Genomic DNA, 18896 nt, shown 5'->3' with positions numbered 1-18896 from the left:
GTATTTATTGAAGTGTTAGTTAGTGAGAGAAATGATTAAATTAAAGACGGTTCTTAAGGAGTCCATTTAGAATGTGCTGACACAGAAAGAACGTGCAAAGCAACTTGCAGGGCAACGTATAAACCAATTTGCAAAATCAGGATGAAACAATAGCTTGCTGATTAAAGAAGCGATACGGGTAACGGGAAGACATGCTTAACGGTTGAACAATAACGGTGTTAATGCGCTGAGGCTGATAAGTGGGCCAAAGGGTAATCACATTTGTAATTTTGTAATGAGATTAAGGAAGAATGTCTGCACCTCACATGGGTGCAACTCACAAAGTCGTAAACAAGTAGGGTATAAAAAACTGTGCAAAGTGTAATTCGGCACTCAATCTAGCAGGAGCTGGTTGGGTCCGACTCTGCAGACTCGAAAAATAAAGTTTACCGTTCTGCAAATTGCTGAGACTCAGTGTGTTTCTGACAGTTAGCACGGACCGTTTCACGAGAGCAAGGAATTTCATTGCGCCCTGGTGCATCCGACAGTCTGAATGTTTCGCATAGATGCGGCTTGGCCTGTGGAGTTTTTCCAGCATTTTGTGTGTGTTGTTTGGATTTCCAGCATCGACAGATGTTCTCTTCTTTGTGACCCGTACAATAACTGAGGCCCCGGTACTGGTCCGATACCAAGACCAACAACGTAATGCTGTATCCGGTGCAAAGTGGGTGACTCCTGCAAGTAACGCATGGGCGGGGTCACGCCGGATTTTGGTCTTGCGGGCTTTGCCTGCGGCGGGGTCTTAGAATTTAGCATTGAATAATTTCCGGAGCAGTCCGAAACCAGCAATCCGACATTGCAAATATCGCCGATTTGCGCTACTTCGATGTCCGGGAATATCGGGGAGGCCTCTTTCAATCGCCTCTCACTTTCGTACATCAGGTCCGCTCGGTCGGAAGTGGATTCCAGTGTTGACATTTGAGAGCTTTCCTGAGGTCTCCAGCTTTCCCAAGAACGTACAGATCTCTCCACAGGTCAGCCCCCGGGAGAGGGATTCTGGGCTTGGGTGCCCTTTCGATCTATCAACCGTAAACAAGCTGCTGCAAGCCGTAAACAATGCGGAGAGGAGAGTGTGCTGTAGCAGGCTCTGAGCAACGCAAAACAAAAAGTAGCTTCACACTTCTAAAAATTAATTTGAAGTTGGTAAGAGTAAAGGCAATGGGGCAGAATTGCTTACAAAGGAGGGCGTTTCCTGTGCGTTTAATAAGCTTTCCCAAAGTAGTTTAACGGCGGAAATAGTGAAGTCTTGCAGTGCTCACTGGGAAGGGCGAGACTGAACGCGGGTGGGTTACAACGAGCGGGAACCACCTCGATGGGTTGAATGGTTTGCTCCTGTGCTTTGGGATCCTGGGAACTTGTGTTTCGCAGTTAATCTCTCGCAGTTTCAGAATGTCCCGAGTCACTGAAGGACAAATGAACCGGCAATAAACGCGGCATGCCGTTAATGGGCAGCAAGCGCTCAAAAACTCTGATTAAAACATTAGGTTACCGTTAAGTTGATGCTGTCTGCAGGATAAATGTTGGCAAAGATTGCATCGTTCTAGGTAGGGTCTAGTAGCAAACTACGAGAGTGCTCTGGATGACGGTGTCGGTTGCTCCCGGATACTGTAATCTAGTGTGCGAATGACCAGTTAACTCGTGGGAGGGTGATGATGTGATTCCGGGAAACGGGTATTTGGACTGAGCAGACGGGGCCTGGAGAACTTGTTTAGTTTCGCATAACTGCGTTTGACTCTAAGGTCTGACACTGTGGAGTTTGCAGTCTCTATCTGTGACAACTTCGAGTGTTGGAATCTGCAGCAACAATCAATTTGCTGGGGGAACTTGGCGGCCGAGTACCAAAAGGAGCTGTCATGGATTCGGGTGTCGACTCGGCGTGGTAGGGTTTCAGCCTAAAATTCCTTTCCTCCCACAGAAACTACTCGACCCGCTGAATTCCTCCAGTGGGTTATTATAAACAGAAGAGATTCTGCAGATGCTGGAAATCTTGAGCAATATACATAATATGCTGGAGGAATGCAGCATCTGTGGAGGGGAATATCCAGTTAATGTGTTGGGCCACAACCCCTCATCGATTTTATTAAAACAACACACACTAAATTATGGAAAAAAAAAACCTGCTGAAGGGTCTTGGTCCGAAACATTAACTGTAATTTTCTTCCCCATTCTGATGTTCAGGCTGAACAGCAACAATCTCCTGACCACATCTGCAAGTTCTTGGGTATTAAGTTGCAGAAACGTAATTGACTGATTAGATACTTGCATTAATAAGCAGGTGTACCTGATAAAATGGCCATTGAGTTTATATTGCTATCTCTTGATCTGTTCTTACTGATAGGAATGCAAGCTTTATTGATCTTTACTTATCTGTAAGTATGATTTAAGGACATAGGGACAAAAGTAGGAGGAGCAGGAGTCAACACAAGGAAATCTGCAGATGCTGGAAATTCAAACAACAGCAACACACAAAATGCTGGTGGAACACAGCAGGCCAGGCAGCATCTTTAGGGAGAAGCTCTGGTATGGGACTTGTACCTTCTACCTGCTGGCAGCAGTGAGAAAAGAGCATGGCCTGGGTGGTGGGGATCTTTGATGATGGATGCTGCTTTCCTACGGCAATGTTTCATGTAGATGTGCACAATGGTTGGGAGGGTTTTATCCATGAATGTGCTGGGCTGAGTCCATTCAAAGGCATTGGCGTTCCCATACCAGAGCTTCTCCCTATAGATGCTGCCTGGCCTGCTGTGTTCCTCCAGCATTTTGTGTGAGGAGCAGGAATCATCTGTCATTCAATAAGATCATAAATAATCTGACTCTGGAATAAGCTCCACCTACCTATCTTTTACAACATAACTTTTTAAAACCCCTGCTGTGCAAAAAACTGTGTCCTAAATATATTTAATGATATTTTTTCCCTGGGCAGAGAATTCCATGGATTCTGTCCTGAAGCTTCTCCCCAAACCTTGAGGCTATATCCCCTAGTTCTAATCTCACCTACCAGTGAACACAACGTTCCTGCTTCTATCTTACCTGTTCCTTTCAGAATATTATATGTTTCTGTAAGATCCCCTGTCATTCTTCTGAATTCCAGCAAGTGCAGTCTTGGCAGCTCACTAACCCACTTATCTCCAAAGTCCAATGTCCTCTGCACAGCCTCCAAAGCCAGTGTGCCTTTCCTCAAATGAGGTCGGCTGCGTGCAGCTCTCTGGGTGCGGCCTCACCTGCACTCTGTGTAGTTGCAGCATAACCACCCTGCCCTCAAACTCAATCACTTCAGCAATGAAGTACTAGGATTAAATGTTACTATGTTGGTGTGATATTGTCACACATACCAATATACAGTGAAAGGCTTTGTTTTGTGTGTTGCCTGGGCAGAACAGTCCATACATAAGTACATCATGGTTGAAGGAGGGAAAAAAGAATGCAGAATATAAAGTCAAAGTAAAAATTTATTTTCAGAGTGCATACAGGTCATCACAATAAACCCTGATTTTTTTTTTCTCTGTAAGCCTACTCAGCAAGTCTATAAGAAGAGTAACTGTAAACAGGATCCATGGACAACAGACTGTGGAAATATAGATATAAATAAATAGCAATAAATATCGATAAAAGAATGCTGAAGTGAGTGTAGTTATCCTCTTTTGTTCAAGAGCCTTGATGGTTGAGGGGTTGGGACTGTTCTTGAATCTGGTGGTGCGAGCCCTGAGGGACTTGTACCTTCTACCTGCAGGCAGCAGTGAGAAAAGAGCATGGCCTGAATGGTGGGGATCTTTGATGATGGATGCTGCTTTCCTACGGCAATGTTTCATGTAGATGTGCTCAATGGTTGGGAGGGTTTTACCTGTGGATGTGCTGGGCTGAATCCATTCAAAGGCATTGGCGTTCCCATACCAGGCTGCAGTGCAGCCAGTCAGCCCACTCGCCGTCACACACTTATAGAAGTTTGGCAAAGTTTTCGATGACCTGCTGAATCTCCACAGACTCCTGAGGAAGTAGCGGCACTGTCGTGCCACAGTTTCGGAGAAAGTGCAGTGCCTGACATTGAGGTTCAAGGTATAGTGTGGGTCTATCTTGTAGCATATGAGCAGTCTGAACAAGAGTCTAGTAACAGCAGGATAGAAGTGATCTATGAGCCTGGTGGAATATGTTTTCAAGCTTTTGTATTCTCTTTCTGACAGGGAGAAGAGAGAATGTCTGGGGTGGGAGGTGTCCTTCATAACATTACAAAGGCTGCTTCCCCAAGACAGTGGAAGAAATAGACACAGTCCTTGGAGGGGATGCTGGTTTCTGTGATGGACTGGGTGGCACGATGTACCAGCATTGAGGATTATTGGGTTGGAGCTGTTGCTATCTGTCCTTGTTGATTGTGCGGAAGTAGGAATCCAGCTGCAGTGAGAGAGTGCAGAGCCCTGCATCTGGATGTTTGGAGATGAGTTTGTTTGGAACTATGGTATTGAAGTGGAGCTGTGGTCATTAAGGTGTCATTATCCAGATGTTCCAGGGCCAGGGTGATGGTGTTCATCACGGACCTGTTCGGCTGTAGGTGAATTGCAGCAGGTTGAGGTTGCCTAGGAGGCTGGAATTGATATGTCATGACCAGCCTCTTAAAGGCACTTTGTAATGTTCTCCTTTTAAAGTCGGTAAATGTCCTTGCAGTAAGTTTGAAGTTCAGGGTAAATTTGTTATCAAAGTATGTATATGTCACCATATACTGTGCTGCTGATTCTTTTGTAACCTTCAAGTATTTCTCTAATAGATTTGCTGCTATTGCCATCGGTAAATTTGCTGGGGATTGTTGGCAGAATCTCAGTTAGAGATGAGAAGGCGTACAAGAGCAAGCTATGCCAGCTAGTTGACTGGTGTTCTGGTGACAACCTTGTACTCAACATCAGTAAGATCAAATACTGTAGCTGATTGTGGACTTCAGGAGGGGCAAGATGAGGGAACACAAACTAATCCTCGTAGAGGGATCAGAAGTGGAGAGAGTGAGCAGTTTCAAGTTCCTGGGTGTCAGTATCTCTGAGGATCTAACCTGGTCCCAACATATCGATGCAGCTCAAAAGAAGGCCAGACAGTGGCTATATTTCATTAGGAGTTTAGCATTTGCAAACTTCTACAGATGTACTGTGAGAGCATTCTGACTGGCTGCATCACCGTCTGGTGTGATTGTGGAGGGTGGCCACTGCACAGGATAGAAAGAAGCTGCAGAAAGTTTTGAATTAGTCAGCTCCGTCATGGGTACTAACCTCCATAGTAGCCAGGACACCTTCCACGAGTGGTGCCTCAGAAAGTCTTTAATGAAGACCCAGGACACACTCTCTTCTCATTGTTGCCATCAGGAAAGGGAAACAGAAGCCTGAAGCAACTCAGCGATTCAGGAACAGCTTCTTTCCCTCTGCCATCCATTTTCTAAATGGACATTGAACCCATGAGCACTACCTCATTTTTTATTTCACTAATTTCTGCATTTGCACTATTTTTTAATTTAAATAGATGTATCTTAATTCACTACAATTCATTTATTTATGTTTTTCTACATTTATCATGTATTGCATTGTACTGCTGCCACTGAGTTAACAAATTTTCCAGCATATGCGGATGATAATAAACCTGATTCTCTTTGTGGTTTTAATTAGATTTGCTATGTTGAATGCGAATTTGCCAGTCATTCTGCTGATGTTTGCAACACGGAGTGTCCTGCAAGCCTTGGTGCGCTCTGCATCCCTCTGTGGTCAACGGTCAGACCCTACAGTGAATATATTTGGTGAGTCTGCATTTGATACTGATAGTCAAAATTTGTAAAAGGGAACCATACGGTTCGTTTGGGAAGGGGACCTTAATGTGAATGCTGTTCCATTGCCACTTCTGTCCTGCCTGCAGGTCACACTTAGGATGACAAGATTTAGGGACAGGGAGCTGCTCGCTGTTGTCCCAGTGAGGACTGATACAGTGTTTTGATCGGGTTATCTTTTTGGGCTTGTTCTAGATGTTCCCCTCCCAAAGGAGGAGGGGTTGAATTTAGGAAGGGACATATGCAGACAGCTTTGCTGCAATATTTAAGTGTTCATAGGAAAAGAGGCTGAATTGGACTGGTTTATTATTATGACATGCATGACATAAAAGTTGTTGTTACTCCATGTGGCAACATTGTACAAACCCCATTTCTAGAAAAGTTGGGATATTTTCCCAAATGCAATAAAAACAAAAATCTGTGATATGTTAATTCATGTGAACCTTTATTTAACTGACAAAAGTACAAAGAAAAGATTTTCAATAGTTTTACTGACCAACTTAATTGTATTTTGTAAATATACACAAATTTAGAATTTGATGGCTGCAACACACTCAACAAAAGTTGGGACAGAGGCATGTTTACCATTGTGTTACATCACCTTTCCTTTTAATAACACTTTTTAATCGTTTTGGAACTGCGGATACTAATTGTAGTAGATTTGCAATTGGAAATTTTGTCCATTCTTGCTCGATATAAGACTTCAGCTGCTCAACAGTCCGTGGTCTCCATTGTCTGATTCTCCTTTTCATGATGCACCATACATTTTCAATAGGAGATAGATCTGGACTGGCAGCAGGCCAGTCAAGCACACCCACTCTGTGTCTACAAAGCCACGCTCTTGTAGCCCGTCCAGAATGTGGTCTGGCATTGTCCTGCTGAAATAAGCATGGATGTCCCAGGAAGAGATGTCGCCTTGATGGCAACATGTCGCCTTGATGTCTCTCTAAAATCCTAATATACACCTCAGAGTCAATGGTACCTTCACAAACGTGCAACTCACCCATGCCGTGGGCACTGATGCACCCCCATACCATCACAGTTGCTGGCTTTTGCACCTTTCGCTGATAACAATCAGAATGGTCATTTTCATCTTTGGCACGGAGAACTCAACGCCCATTTTTTCTGAAAACTAGCTAAAATGTGGACTCATCTGACCACAGCACACGGTTCCACAGTCTTTCGGTTCATCTGAGATGAGCTCGGGCCCAGAGAACTCGCCGGTGTTTCTGCTTAGAGTTGATGTATGGCTTCCTCCTTGCGTAATACAGTTTCAAGTTGCATTTCTGGATGCAGCGACGGACTGTGTTAAGTGACAATGGTTTTCTGAAGTACTCCCGAGCCCAGGTGGCTATAATTCTCACAGTAGCATGACGGTTCCTGAGGCAGTGACACCTGAGGGCTCGAAGATCACGCACATTCAACAGTGGTTTCTGACCTTGCCCTTTACGCACTGAGATGTCTCTGAATTCTCTGAATCTTTTCACAATATTATGTACTGTAGATGTTGAAAGACCTAAATTCTCTGCAATCTTGTGTTGGGAAATGTTCCTTTTGAAGTGACTAACAATTCTCTCACGAATTTTGGCACAAAGGGGTGAGCCACGACCCATCCTTGCTTGCAAAGACTGAGCCTTTGATGGACGCTACTTTTATACCCAGTCATGATACCTCACCTGCTACCAATTAGCCTGCTTAATGTGGAGTCTTCCAAACCGGTGTTACTTGAATATTCTGTGTACTTTTCAATCTTATTTTAACTCTGTCCCAACTTTTGTTGAGTGTGTTGCAGCCATCAAATTCTAAATTTGTGTATATTTACAAAATACAATTAAGTTGGTCAGTAAAACTATTGAAAATCTTTTCTTTGTACTTTTGTCAGTTAAATAAAGGTTCACGTGAATTAACGTATCACAGATTTTTGTTTTTATTGCATTTTGGAAAATATCCCAACTTTTCTGGAAATGGGATTTGTAGTATAAAGACATAGAATAAAAGAGGAATAACTCTAGTTTCCATGGGTATTTGATGCCCTGGTTTAAGACCATGCTTTATTAATACAGTTATGCTGGTGGGTATTTTATTTTCTGCAGATTTTCTCAAAATGCAATATATGTTTCCCTTGATTATATTATTCAATCTAGTAATTCTGTGGACACGAACGGAATACCCGGATTTCATATTGTCTCCCAGGTGCCAGAGTCAGCGATGTCTCGGACCACATCCACAGCATTTTAGAGGAGAAGGGAGAGCAGCCAGATGTCTTGGTACATATTGGTACCAATGACTTGGGAAGGAAAAGCAAAGAGGTCCTGAAAAGAGAATTTAAGAGAGCTAGGTAGAAAGCTGAGAAGCAGGATCTCCAGGGTAGTAATTTCTGGATTACTGCCTGTGCCACGTATCAGTGAGAGTATAAACAGGGTGATTTGGCAGGTTAATGTGTGGCTGAGAAGCAGTTGCAGGGGGCTGGACTTCAGGTTCTTGGATCTTTGGGATATCTTCTGGGGGAGGTATGACCTGTTCAAAAGGGATGAGTTGCACCTGAACTCAAGGGGGGACCAATATTCTTGCAGGCAGGTTTGTTAGAGCTGTTGGGTAGGCTGCAGAAGGATTTAGACAGATTAGGAGAATGGGCAAGAGAGTGGCAAATGAAATACAATGTTGGAAAGTGCATGGTCATGCATTTTGGTAGTAGAAATCAATGTGCAGACTATTTACTATACAGGGAGAAAATCCAAAAACCTGAGATGCAAAGGCACTTGGGAGTCCTTGTGCAGCATCCCCTAAAGGTTAATTTGCAGGTGAGGAAGGCAAATGCAATGTTAGCGTGCATTTCAAGAGGTCTAGTATACAAGAGCAGGGACGTGATGCTGAGACACTGGTGAGGCCTCACCTCGAGTATTGTGAACAGTTTTGAGCTACTCATCTGAGAAAAGATGTGCTGGCGTTGTAGACAGTCCAGAGGCTGTTCACAAGGATGATTCTGGGAATGAAAATGTTAACATACGAGGAACGTTTAATTGCTCTGGGTCGTACTCGCTGGAATTTAGAAGGATGAGGTGTGATCTCATTGAGACCTTTCGAATATTGAAAGGCCCAGACAGAGTAGATGTGGAATGGATGTTTCCATGGTAGGGGCATCTAGGACAAGAGGGCACAGCCTCAGGATAGAGGGGCATCCATTTAAAACAGATGTAGAGAAATTTCTTTATCCAGAGGGTGTGGAATTTGTTACTGCAGGCAGCTGTGGAGGCCAGGTCGTTGCGTTAAGGCAGAGATTGATAGGTTCTTGTTTGGACATGGCATCAAAGGTTACGGTAAGAAGGCCGGGAAATGGGTTGAGGAGGAGGAGAAAAGGATCAGCCATGATTGAGTGACAGAGCAAACCCAATGGGTTAAATGGCCTAATTCTCCTCCTATGTCTTATAGTCTTATGGACAGTACTGAAGAGGTGTCTAGACAAATGCTTGAATAGTATAGGCCTAGAGAGTTGCAGGTCAAATGCTGGAAGATGGGATTGATGCAAATGGATGCACACTTGGTTTGCCCAGATACAGTGGGCCAAACGTCCTGCTTCCATGTTGTATGACTCTGTGACTGCCATTTTAATAATGTTACAAGATACTGCAGTAACCCCTACACTGCGCCGACACTGAAAGGAATTTTCTTGCTTTTCGTCAAACCATACACACAAGAGACTGCAGACACTGGAATCTGGAGGAATAATCTGCTGGAGAAATTGTTACCGTAGGCAGCTGTGGAGGCCATGTCGTTGGGTGTATTTAAGGCAGATCTTGATAAGTTCTTGATTGGACGCGGCATCAGAGGTTACGGGGAGAAGGCCGGGGAGTGGGGCTGAGAAGGGGGGGAGAAAAAGGATATGGCACGATTGAATAGCGGACCAGACCAGACTGCATGAGCCAAATGGCCTAATTTGCTCCTATGTCTTATGGTCTTATTGTCCTAATTCAGTTGATTGATAAGTTAAACTTGTTAAATTAGCCAGTAGGATTTGTCAACACTTACCCAATAAGATGCCCTAGAACATTCTAGAGGGATCGGTGGGGGGGGGGGGGGGGTACAGTAGCCATTTTCTGGAGAGAGTGCAGGAGAAGGAGAAAGGACAGCAAACAGCGGTGAAGAACGTGAAACGCTCACAGAAACTATTCGAAAGGACAGATACTGCTGTTGTAAAATCATGTAAACAATAGATTCACAAAGAACATACAGATAACATTTGATTAGCTCATTATCACATGACCTTGGAGAATGTTTAATGCCTTGTTCTTTGACATTCCTTGGATATTTAGTTACGCTGTGCCAGGATTGTATTTTCAGGCAGAGTTACTCGGTGCCATGAATAATTGTTGATACAACAATGAGCTCCCACAATTATGTGCACACTTCGGGCGAATATATGTGTATGGGCCCTTTATTTTATTTGTTTTAGTTTTAAAATATTTTGTCAACACTATTTAAGTTTATACTGGTGAGAGTTAAATTTTTGCTTCCTGGTGAAGGTAAATTTGCTTGGGTACGTGCCAGTATTCATGCAAATGATGGCCTCATTTTCCCTTAAAGGAACATGCAAACTTTTATATGTTGTGTTTTCCTGAATCTGGATGCAGTTCAGCCTACTGAGCCCCTCAACCTTGGGATGTGAGAAGAATCGGAACACCCGTGGGAATCCTGTGTGACACAAGGGTTTGTGGTCCCGTGCTTCTTGAGTGGGAATTAGCTGGAGGTCAGGGTCAGACTCTAGTCTCTGGTGCTGTACAACAGCTGTGCTGCCTACAATGATCTTATGGCCTATAAATATACAGCAGAATTAGGCTGTTTGGCCCATCAAGTCTTCTCTGCCATTTCATTGTGGCTGATTAATTATCCTTATTAACCCTATTCTCCTGTCTTCGTCCTTTAACCTGTGACACACTTTCTAATTGTGGAGTCTCAAATATAACCAATGACTCACCATCCTCTGGCTAAAGAAATTCCTCGTCGGCTGTGTTCTAAAGGGATGACTCACTAATGGAAACATCCTGCCCACTTCCACTCTATCCAGGCCTTTCCGTAGGTTTTAGAGAGGTCCTGCTCTTTCTGTGAAACTCCAGCAACATCAAATGGATTGATTTGATGAACTGCTATTGGAAGCAGAGTATCTCAAAAAGGATTTGGATTAAAAAAAACCCTATTTGCATCTCTTCCATTTCATGCACATTTGCTCTCACCCCATCTTTTCACCACCACACCAGGGATACGGTTCCTCGTGTCCTAACCTACCACCCACCAGCCTCCGTGTCCAGCACATAATTCTCCGTAACTTTCGTCATCTCCAACGGGATCCCACCACCAAGCACATCTTCCCCTCCTCACCCCCCCCCCCCAACTTTCTGCTTTCCTACAAGGATCATTTCCAACGCAACTCCTCATCCATTCATCCCTCCCCATTGACCTCCCTTCTGGAACAAGTGCCGCACATGCTCCTATACCACTTCCCTCACTACCATTCAGAGCCCCGAACGGTCCTTCTAGGTAAGGTGACACTTCATCTGTGAGTCTGTTAGGGTCATCGACTATATTCGGTGTTCCTAGTCTGGCCTCCTGTATTTTGGAAGACTGCTTCGCCAAGCACCAGAAATAGCGGGATCTCCTGTTTTAATTCTACTTCCCATTCCCATTCTGACATGTCAGTCCATGGCCCCTTCTGCTGCCATGATGAGGCCATATTCAGGTTGGAGGAACGACACTTTATATTCTGTCTGGGTAGCCTCCAGCCTGATGGCGTGAACACTGAGTTCTCGAGCTTATGATAATTCCCCCCCACCCCCGCCAACTTCACATTTCCCATTCTTGTTTCCCTCTCTCACCATAACTTCTTGCCTGCCTGTCACCTCCCTCTGTACTCCTCCTTCCCTTTTTTCCATGGTCTTCTATCCTCTCCTATCAGATTCCCCACCTCCTGACCTCTATCTCTTTCACTTATCAACCCACCAGCTCTTTGCTTCACTTACTCCCCCCTCTCTCAGTTTCACCCATCACCCACCATCTTGTACTTCTTCCTCCCCTCCCCTCCCCCACATTCTTATTCTGGCTTCTCATCTTTCTTTCCAGACCTGATGAAGGATCAGATGCTGAAACGTCGAATGTTTACTCCTTTTCATAGATGCTACCTGACCTGCTGAGTTCCACCAGCATTTTGCATGTGTTGCCTTGGGTTTCCAGTATCTCCTAGCGTCTTCCTGGTGACGTGTAACACCATCGCTATGTGGTGCCCTGCAGTATCTGCTTTTTATTGAAATGATTGAACTGTATGTTATGGCAATCTTCCGACATTCTGTTATTAATTAAGTGAGTTTATTTTAGTCTGGACTTGGAACTAAAGTTTCCCAGGCTCTCTGGCCAAACAGAATTTTGCTGTCTCCATCTTGACTATAATTTCTTTGAGACGTTGCTTCCTGCTTTCTTAGATTTTTGTCAGGGGCATCAAAATCCCTATCCTGTCGACGGTGGAGCGTTTGGTTCCTGACGGTTAGTTGTTAACCTGTTAGTGTGATGTGTAGCATTAGTTAACTGATTGGAGAAATGGTCTGTGTGATTTTAAACCTTGATATATTTATCTGAAATCTGAAGCTTTTTTTAGAAGTACAGAAAAATGGATCTTTTGCTGTTGAATGCTTTCCTATAATTAGTTTCCTTTTGCTGTTGAATGCTTTCCTATAATTAGTTTTCTTTTGCTGTTGAATGCTTTCCTATAATTAGTTTCCCTTTCATAGAGATTTGTTTGATTTGATTGGGGGGGATTAGTGCTAACTTTTTGACAACTGGCGCACCTTCTTGTTCAGAGAGCACGGTCAGATCCCTGTGCAATGATGTCTGAAAGTTGCTGTGTTAATTGCATGGTTTAACCTTGGTGTCTTACGAAGCTCATGTTCAACTGAGAGGAGTGGTTGTAACATCTGATAACTATGTTGTTTCCTGTTGAGTTTAGTGCTTCTATAGTACTGCTTTTCTATTCTAGATCTTCTTTCTCCACAATCAATTATTGTCCTGCATTCAGGCGGATGTATTTTTAAAATCTGAAAGCACACACCACCAGGCTCAAGGATAGTTTCTACCCTGCTGCTGAAAGACTATTGAGCAGTCCCTAGTATGATGAAATGGACTCCTGACCTCACTTAACTATCTCGTTATGGCCTTGGACCTTCTTCTCTGCCTCAACTTTACTTTCTCTGTAAATGTAAGTTATTCTGCATTCTGTTATTGTTTTACTATGTGTTACCTCAATGCACTGTCAAATGATTTGACCTGTATATCAGTATTCCTGCTATAATTTTTTTTTACAGCTACATGGACTATCCATTTATCTGAGCAGGAAACTTACACATGGCCTGAAAACTGAGTGGCTTTGTTGTAATATGCACATCAAACAAACGTAAACCACAACTTAAAACAAAAGTAAATTTTGCCAGGCAGTCAAAACAACTGATAGGAACGATGGCAAAAGTAAAATGTTTTGACTAGATGGAGTCGGTATTCAGCAGGTCGGTGGATTTTTAACAGTAAGCTATCAACTTCCATTCTGTATTTATTGGTACAATTTATAAGTGTTATAATTCGAAATACTGACAATGTAAATACTTTGAAGCTCTAAAATGTTTCCAAGTAAAGATTGTGGCAAGTTTATTATTTAGAACATTTATGGATTATACTAATTAACACTTAATTACAGGGTATTTCACAATTAACTTAACATATGTTTCAAAATTATATTAGCATAACTTCAAAATTATGTTAACATATAAAAGAAAATTGAGCTGCATAGCAACAAAGGCTCTGTGCGTGGGAACATTTCAGGTACTGTGTGAGCACGCACTGCACAACTTCGAGGGAACAATGGACAGAAAACAGAAAAGCTTTTCACTTCACCTTGGTGCCTGTGATAACAATAAGCACATCTACTGATTATTGATCAACCAATTTGAAATGCAGATGAAAGCATACACAGTATTGGAATGATTTTATTGTTGCCACATGTACCAAGATACAATGAAAGTCTTACATTGCATATTATTCATTTTGATTAAATCATTATACGGTGCATTGAAGTAGTAAAATGTAAAACAATAACAATGCAAAATAAAGTGTAACAACTACAGAGAGTGCAGTGCAGGTAAACAATAAGTTGCAATGTCAAAGCGAGGTAGATTGTGACATGAGTCCATCTTATTGTCCATGGAGTATATGAAATAAGGTGGATGATCTTGTTGCAATATTATAGATTGTCAGGTATGATGTTGTGGCCATCACTGAGTCATGGTTGTAGCTGGGAACTGAATGTCCGAGGTTACATGTTATATCGGAGGGATAGCAAGGTAGGTAGAAGGAGTGATGTGGCTGTACTGGTAAGAATGGCATCGAATCAGTAGAAAGATGTGACATAGGATCGGAAGATGTTGAATCCTTGTGGGTTGAGTTAAGAAATTGCAAGGGTAAAAGGACGTTGATATAAAAGGCCGTTATATACAGGCTTCCCAACAGTGGCTGGGAGGTGGACCAAGGTTACAACAGGAAATAGAAAAGGTGTGTCAAAAGGACAATGTTATGGTAGTCATGGGAGATTTTGACATGCAGGTCGATTGGGAAAATCAGGTTGGTTATGGATCTCAAGAAAGTGAATTTGTTGAATGTCCTAAGAGATGGCTTTTTAGAGTAGTTTGTTGTTGAGCCGACTAGGGGGTGACCTATACCGGATTGGGTGTTATGAAATGAAGCTAAGCCGATTAGGGAGGTTAAGGTAGATGAACCCTTAGGAACCAGTGAACATAATATGATTGTGTTCAACTTGAAATTTGATAGGAAGAAAGTAAAGTCTGATGTAGCAGTGTGTCAGTGGAGCAAGAGAAATTACAGTGGTATGAGAGAGGAGTTGGTCAAAGTAAATTGGAAGGAGCTACTGGCAGGGATGTCAGCAGAGCAACCATGCCGTCTGTTTCAGGGAAAAATGAGGAAGGTGCAGGACATGTGTATTCCAAAAACGAAGAAATACTCAAATGGTAAAATAGTACAACCGTGGTTGACTCAAAGCTATTGTAAAAGCAAAAGAAGGGGCATACAACAAAGCAAAAATTAGTGGGAAGAAAGAAGATTGGGAAGTTTTTAAAAACCTACAGAAAAGGGAAAAGATGAAATATGAAATCAAGCTAGCAAATAATATCAAGGTGGATAGTAAAAGTTTTTTCAAGTATGTTAAAAATAAAAGAAAAATGAGAGTGATATAGGACCGCTAGAAAATGAGGCTGGAGAAATAATAACAGGGGGAAAGGAGATGGCTGATGAACTATACGAGAATTTTGCGTCAGTCTTCACTGTGGAAGTCACTAGCAGTATGCCTGATGTTGCAGTGTGTGAAGGAAGAGGACTGGGTGCAGTTACTGTTACAAGAAAGAAGCTGAAAGACCTAAAGGTACATAAGTCAGCTGGACCAGAGGAACTGCACTCTAGGGTTCTGAAAGAAGTAGCGTTAGAGATTGTGGTGGCATTAGAGATGACCTTTCAAAAATCATTGGACTCTGGCATGGTGCCAGAGAACTGGAAAATTGCAAATGTAACTCCACTCTTTAAGAAAAGAGGAAGGCAGCAGAAAGGAAATTACAGACCAATTAGACTGACCCCTGTGGTTAGGAAGATAGTAGAGTCAATTGCTAAGGAAGAGGTGATGGAGTACTTGGTGACACAGGACAAGCTAGTACAAAGTCAGCATGGTTTCCTTCATGGAAAGTCCTGCCTGACGAACCTGTGGGAATTCTTTGAGGGGGTTACAAGTAGGATAGATAAAGGGGATGTAGTGGATATTGTATATTTGGACTTTCAGAAGGCCTTTGACAAGGTGCCACGCATGAGGCTGCTTACCAAGTTAAGAGCCTGTGATATTACAGGAACGTTACTAACATGGTTAGAGCATTGGCTGATTGGTAGGAGGCAGCGAGTGGGAATAAAGGATCCTTTTCTAGTTGGCTGCCAGTAACTAGTGGTGTTCTGCAGGGGACGATGTTGGGACAGCATCTTTTTATACTGTATATAAGTGATTTAGGTGAAGGAATAGATGGCTTTGTTGCCAAGTTTGCAGATAATACAAAGTTTGGTGGAGGGGCAGGTAGTGTTGAGGAGATAGGTAGGATGTAGAAGGACTTAGATTTGAAGAATGGGCAAGAAAGTGACAAATGAAATATAATGTTGGAAAATGCATGGTCATGCACTTTGGTAGTAGAAGTAAATCTGCAGACTATTGAAAATATAAAAATCTGAGATGCAAAGGGACTTGGGAGTCCTTGTACAGAACACCCAAAAGGTTAACTTGCAGGTTGAGTCAGTGGTGAGGAAGGCAAATGCCATGTTAGCATTCATTTCAAGAGGTCCAGAATACAAGAGCAAGGATGTGATGCTGAAGCTTTATAAGGCGCTGGTGAGGCCTCACCTTGTGAATAGTTTTGGGCCCATCATCTCAGAAAAGATATGCTGGCATTGGAGAGGGTCCAGAGGTCGTTCATAAGGATGATTCCAGGAATGAAAGGGTTATCATGCGAGGAAAGTTTGATGGCTCTGGGTCTGTACTTGCTGGCATTCAGAAGGATGGGGGGCGGGGGGGGGGATCTCATTGAAACCTTTTGAATGTTGAAAAGCCTAGAGAGAGTAGATGTGGAAAGGATGTTTCCCATGGTGGGAGAGTCTAGGACAAGAGGGCACAGCCTCAGGATAGAGGGGCACCCTTTCCAAACAGAGATGTGGTGAAATTTCTTTAACCAGGTGGTGGGGAATTTGTTGCCACATGGAGCTGTGGAGGCCAGGCTGTTGGGTGTATTTAAGGCAGACATTGACAGGATGTTGATTGGACATGGCATCAAAGTTTATGGGGAGAAGGCCGGGAACTGAAGTTGAAGAGGAGATAGAAAAAAGGATCAGCCATGAATGGCAGAGCAGACTCGATGGGCCAGATGGCCCAATTCTGCTCCTATGTCTAATGGTCTTATTTTAAAAGGGGTCCATAACATATAGGAGCAAAATTAGGCCATTTGGCCCATTTAATTTGCTCCATCATTTCATCATGGCTGATCCATTTCCCTCTTAGCCCCAATCTCCTGCTTTCTGTCCATATCATTTCATGCCCTGATCAATCAAGAATCTGTCAACCTCTGCCTTAAATGTACATTCTGAGGCTGTGTCCTCAGGACTCCCCAGCATAGGAAACATTGTCTCCATATCCAATCTAACACGGCTTTTCACCATTTGATAGGTTTCAGTGAGGTCACCCCTCATTCTTCTGAATTCCAGTCAATACAGACACAGAGCCATCAAAAGCTCTTCATATAACAAGCCATTCAATTCCATCATCCAAATCATTGACATATAACTTAAAAAGAATTGGTCCTAACATACACCCCTGTGGAACATCACTAATCACTGTCAGTCAAGGCTGTCTTTGGCTCCTGCCAGTCAGCCACTGCTTTATCCATGCCAGAATCTTTCCTGTAATAACACGGACTCGTAGCTTAAGCAGCTTCATATATGGCACTTTGTCAAGGGCCTTCAGTAAATCCAAGTACACAACGTCAACTGATTCTCCTGTTTGTTGTTTGTTCAAAGAATTCCAACAGATTTATCAGTCAAGACTTTCCCTTGAGGAAACCATGCTGACTAAGGACTTAGACACCATCCTTAATAATTGACTCTAACATCTTCCCAACCACGGAGTCCTGACTAACTGGCCTATAATTTCTTCTGTCTCTCTCCCTTCTTGAAGAGTGGCGTGACAGTTGCAGTTTTCCGGTCTTTCGGAACCATTCCGGAATCTAGTGATTCTTGAAAGATCGTTACTCGTGCCTTCATGATATCTTCAGTCAGCTCTTTCAGAACTCTGGAGTGTAGGCCATCTGGTCCAGGTGTCTTATTTACCTTCAGACCTTTCAGTTTCCTAAGAACCTTATCTCTAGTTATGGTAACTTCAGACACTTCAGGCCTCCGACTCCTAGAACTTCCACCACACTGCTGGTGTCTTCCACAGTGAAAACTGATGCAAAATAGTTACTCAGTTTGTCTGCTATTTCCTCGCCAGTATTGTTTTCCAGCAGTCTGATACCCAGTCTGGCCTCTCTTTTACACTTTATGTTTCTGAAGAAATTTTCGTCTCCTCTTTAATATTATTGGATAGCTTACTTTCAGTATTCTATCTTTACCTTAATGACTTTTTAGTTGTCTTCTGTTTAAAAGCTTCCCAATCCTCTAACTTCCCACTAATTTTTGCTCTATTTTTGCTCTAAACCTTCTCTTTGGCATTTAAGTTAGCTTTGACTTCTCTTGTCAGCCATGGTTGTGTCATCTTTCCTCTTTGGGATGTATATCTGCTGTGCCTTCCAAATTACTTTCAGAAATTCCAGCCATTGCTGCTCTCCCATCAGCATGCCAGTGTCCTTTTCCAAACAATTATGGCCAACTCCTCCCTCAAGGCTTTGCAATTCCCTTTACTCCATTATAATACTGATACATCTGACTTTAGCTTCTCCTTCTTAAATTTCAAGGTGTATTTGATCATATTATGATCACTTTCCCCTAAGGGTTCTTTCACCTTAAGCTCGCTAATCAATTCTGGTTCATTGCACAACTCCCAATCCAGAATAGCTGATCCTCCAGTGGGTTCAACCATGATCTGCTCTAAAAAGCCATCTCGTAGGCACTCTAGAAATTCCCCTTCCTGGAATCCAGCACCAAGCTGATTTCTGATGTCCCCCGTGACTATTGTAACATTGCCCATTCACCATGCATTTTCTATCTCCCGTTGTAATTTGTAGGCCACATTCTTTTATTGTTTGATTTCATTTTTTTTTACCAACAGGGCAACGCTGCCTCCTCGGCCTTACTGCCTGTCCTTTAGATACAATTTGTGAGCTTGGACATTAAGCTCCCAGCTATAATTTTTCGCCATGATTCAGTGATGCCTACAACATCATAGCTGGCAATCTGCAACTGTGCTACAAGTTAATCTACCTTATTCCATATATTGCGCACATAGCGA

At 42.9% G+C, this 18896-nt stretch overlaps 1 protein-coding gene across 6 annotated transcripts in view; it reads left to right on the top strand.

The window, feature by feature from the left end:
• Positions 1-320: 320 nt before the first annotated feature.
• The window catches only part of LOC132394411 (gamma-glutamylaminecyclotransferase-like), a 40449-nt gene continuing 21873 nt past the window's right edge, over positions 321-18896 (top strand). The window contains exons 1-2 of one of the 6 annotated variants that reach the window (XM_059970517.1): positions 321-1013; positions 5676-5803. In XM_059970517.1, coding sequence (XP_059826500.1) covers positions 5683-5803 — 121 coding nt within the window. In that variant the 5' untranslated portion in view covers positions 321-1013; positions 5676-5682. Of the gene's footprint in view, positions 1014-1051; positions 1183-1257; positions 1584-1688; positions 1919-5675; positions 5804-18896 lie in introns of those variants that run through there. The other 5 variants (XM_059970518.1, XM_059970521.1, XM_059970519.1 and 2 more) reach the window with 5 other exon arrangements.

Source organism: Hypanus sabinus, chromosome 5 (genome assembly GCF_030144855.1).
Source record: "Hypanus sabinus isolate sHypSab1 chromosome 5, sHypSab1.hap1, whole genome shotgun sequence".
Classification (NCBI taxonomy): Eukaryota; Metazoa; Chordata; class Chondrichthyes; order Myliobatiformes; family Dasyatidae; genus Hypanus; species Hypanus sabinus.
Note: the sequence above shows the minus strand (reverse complement) of the source record. Positions and strands in the feature narration are given on the sequence as shown.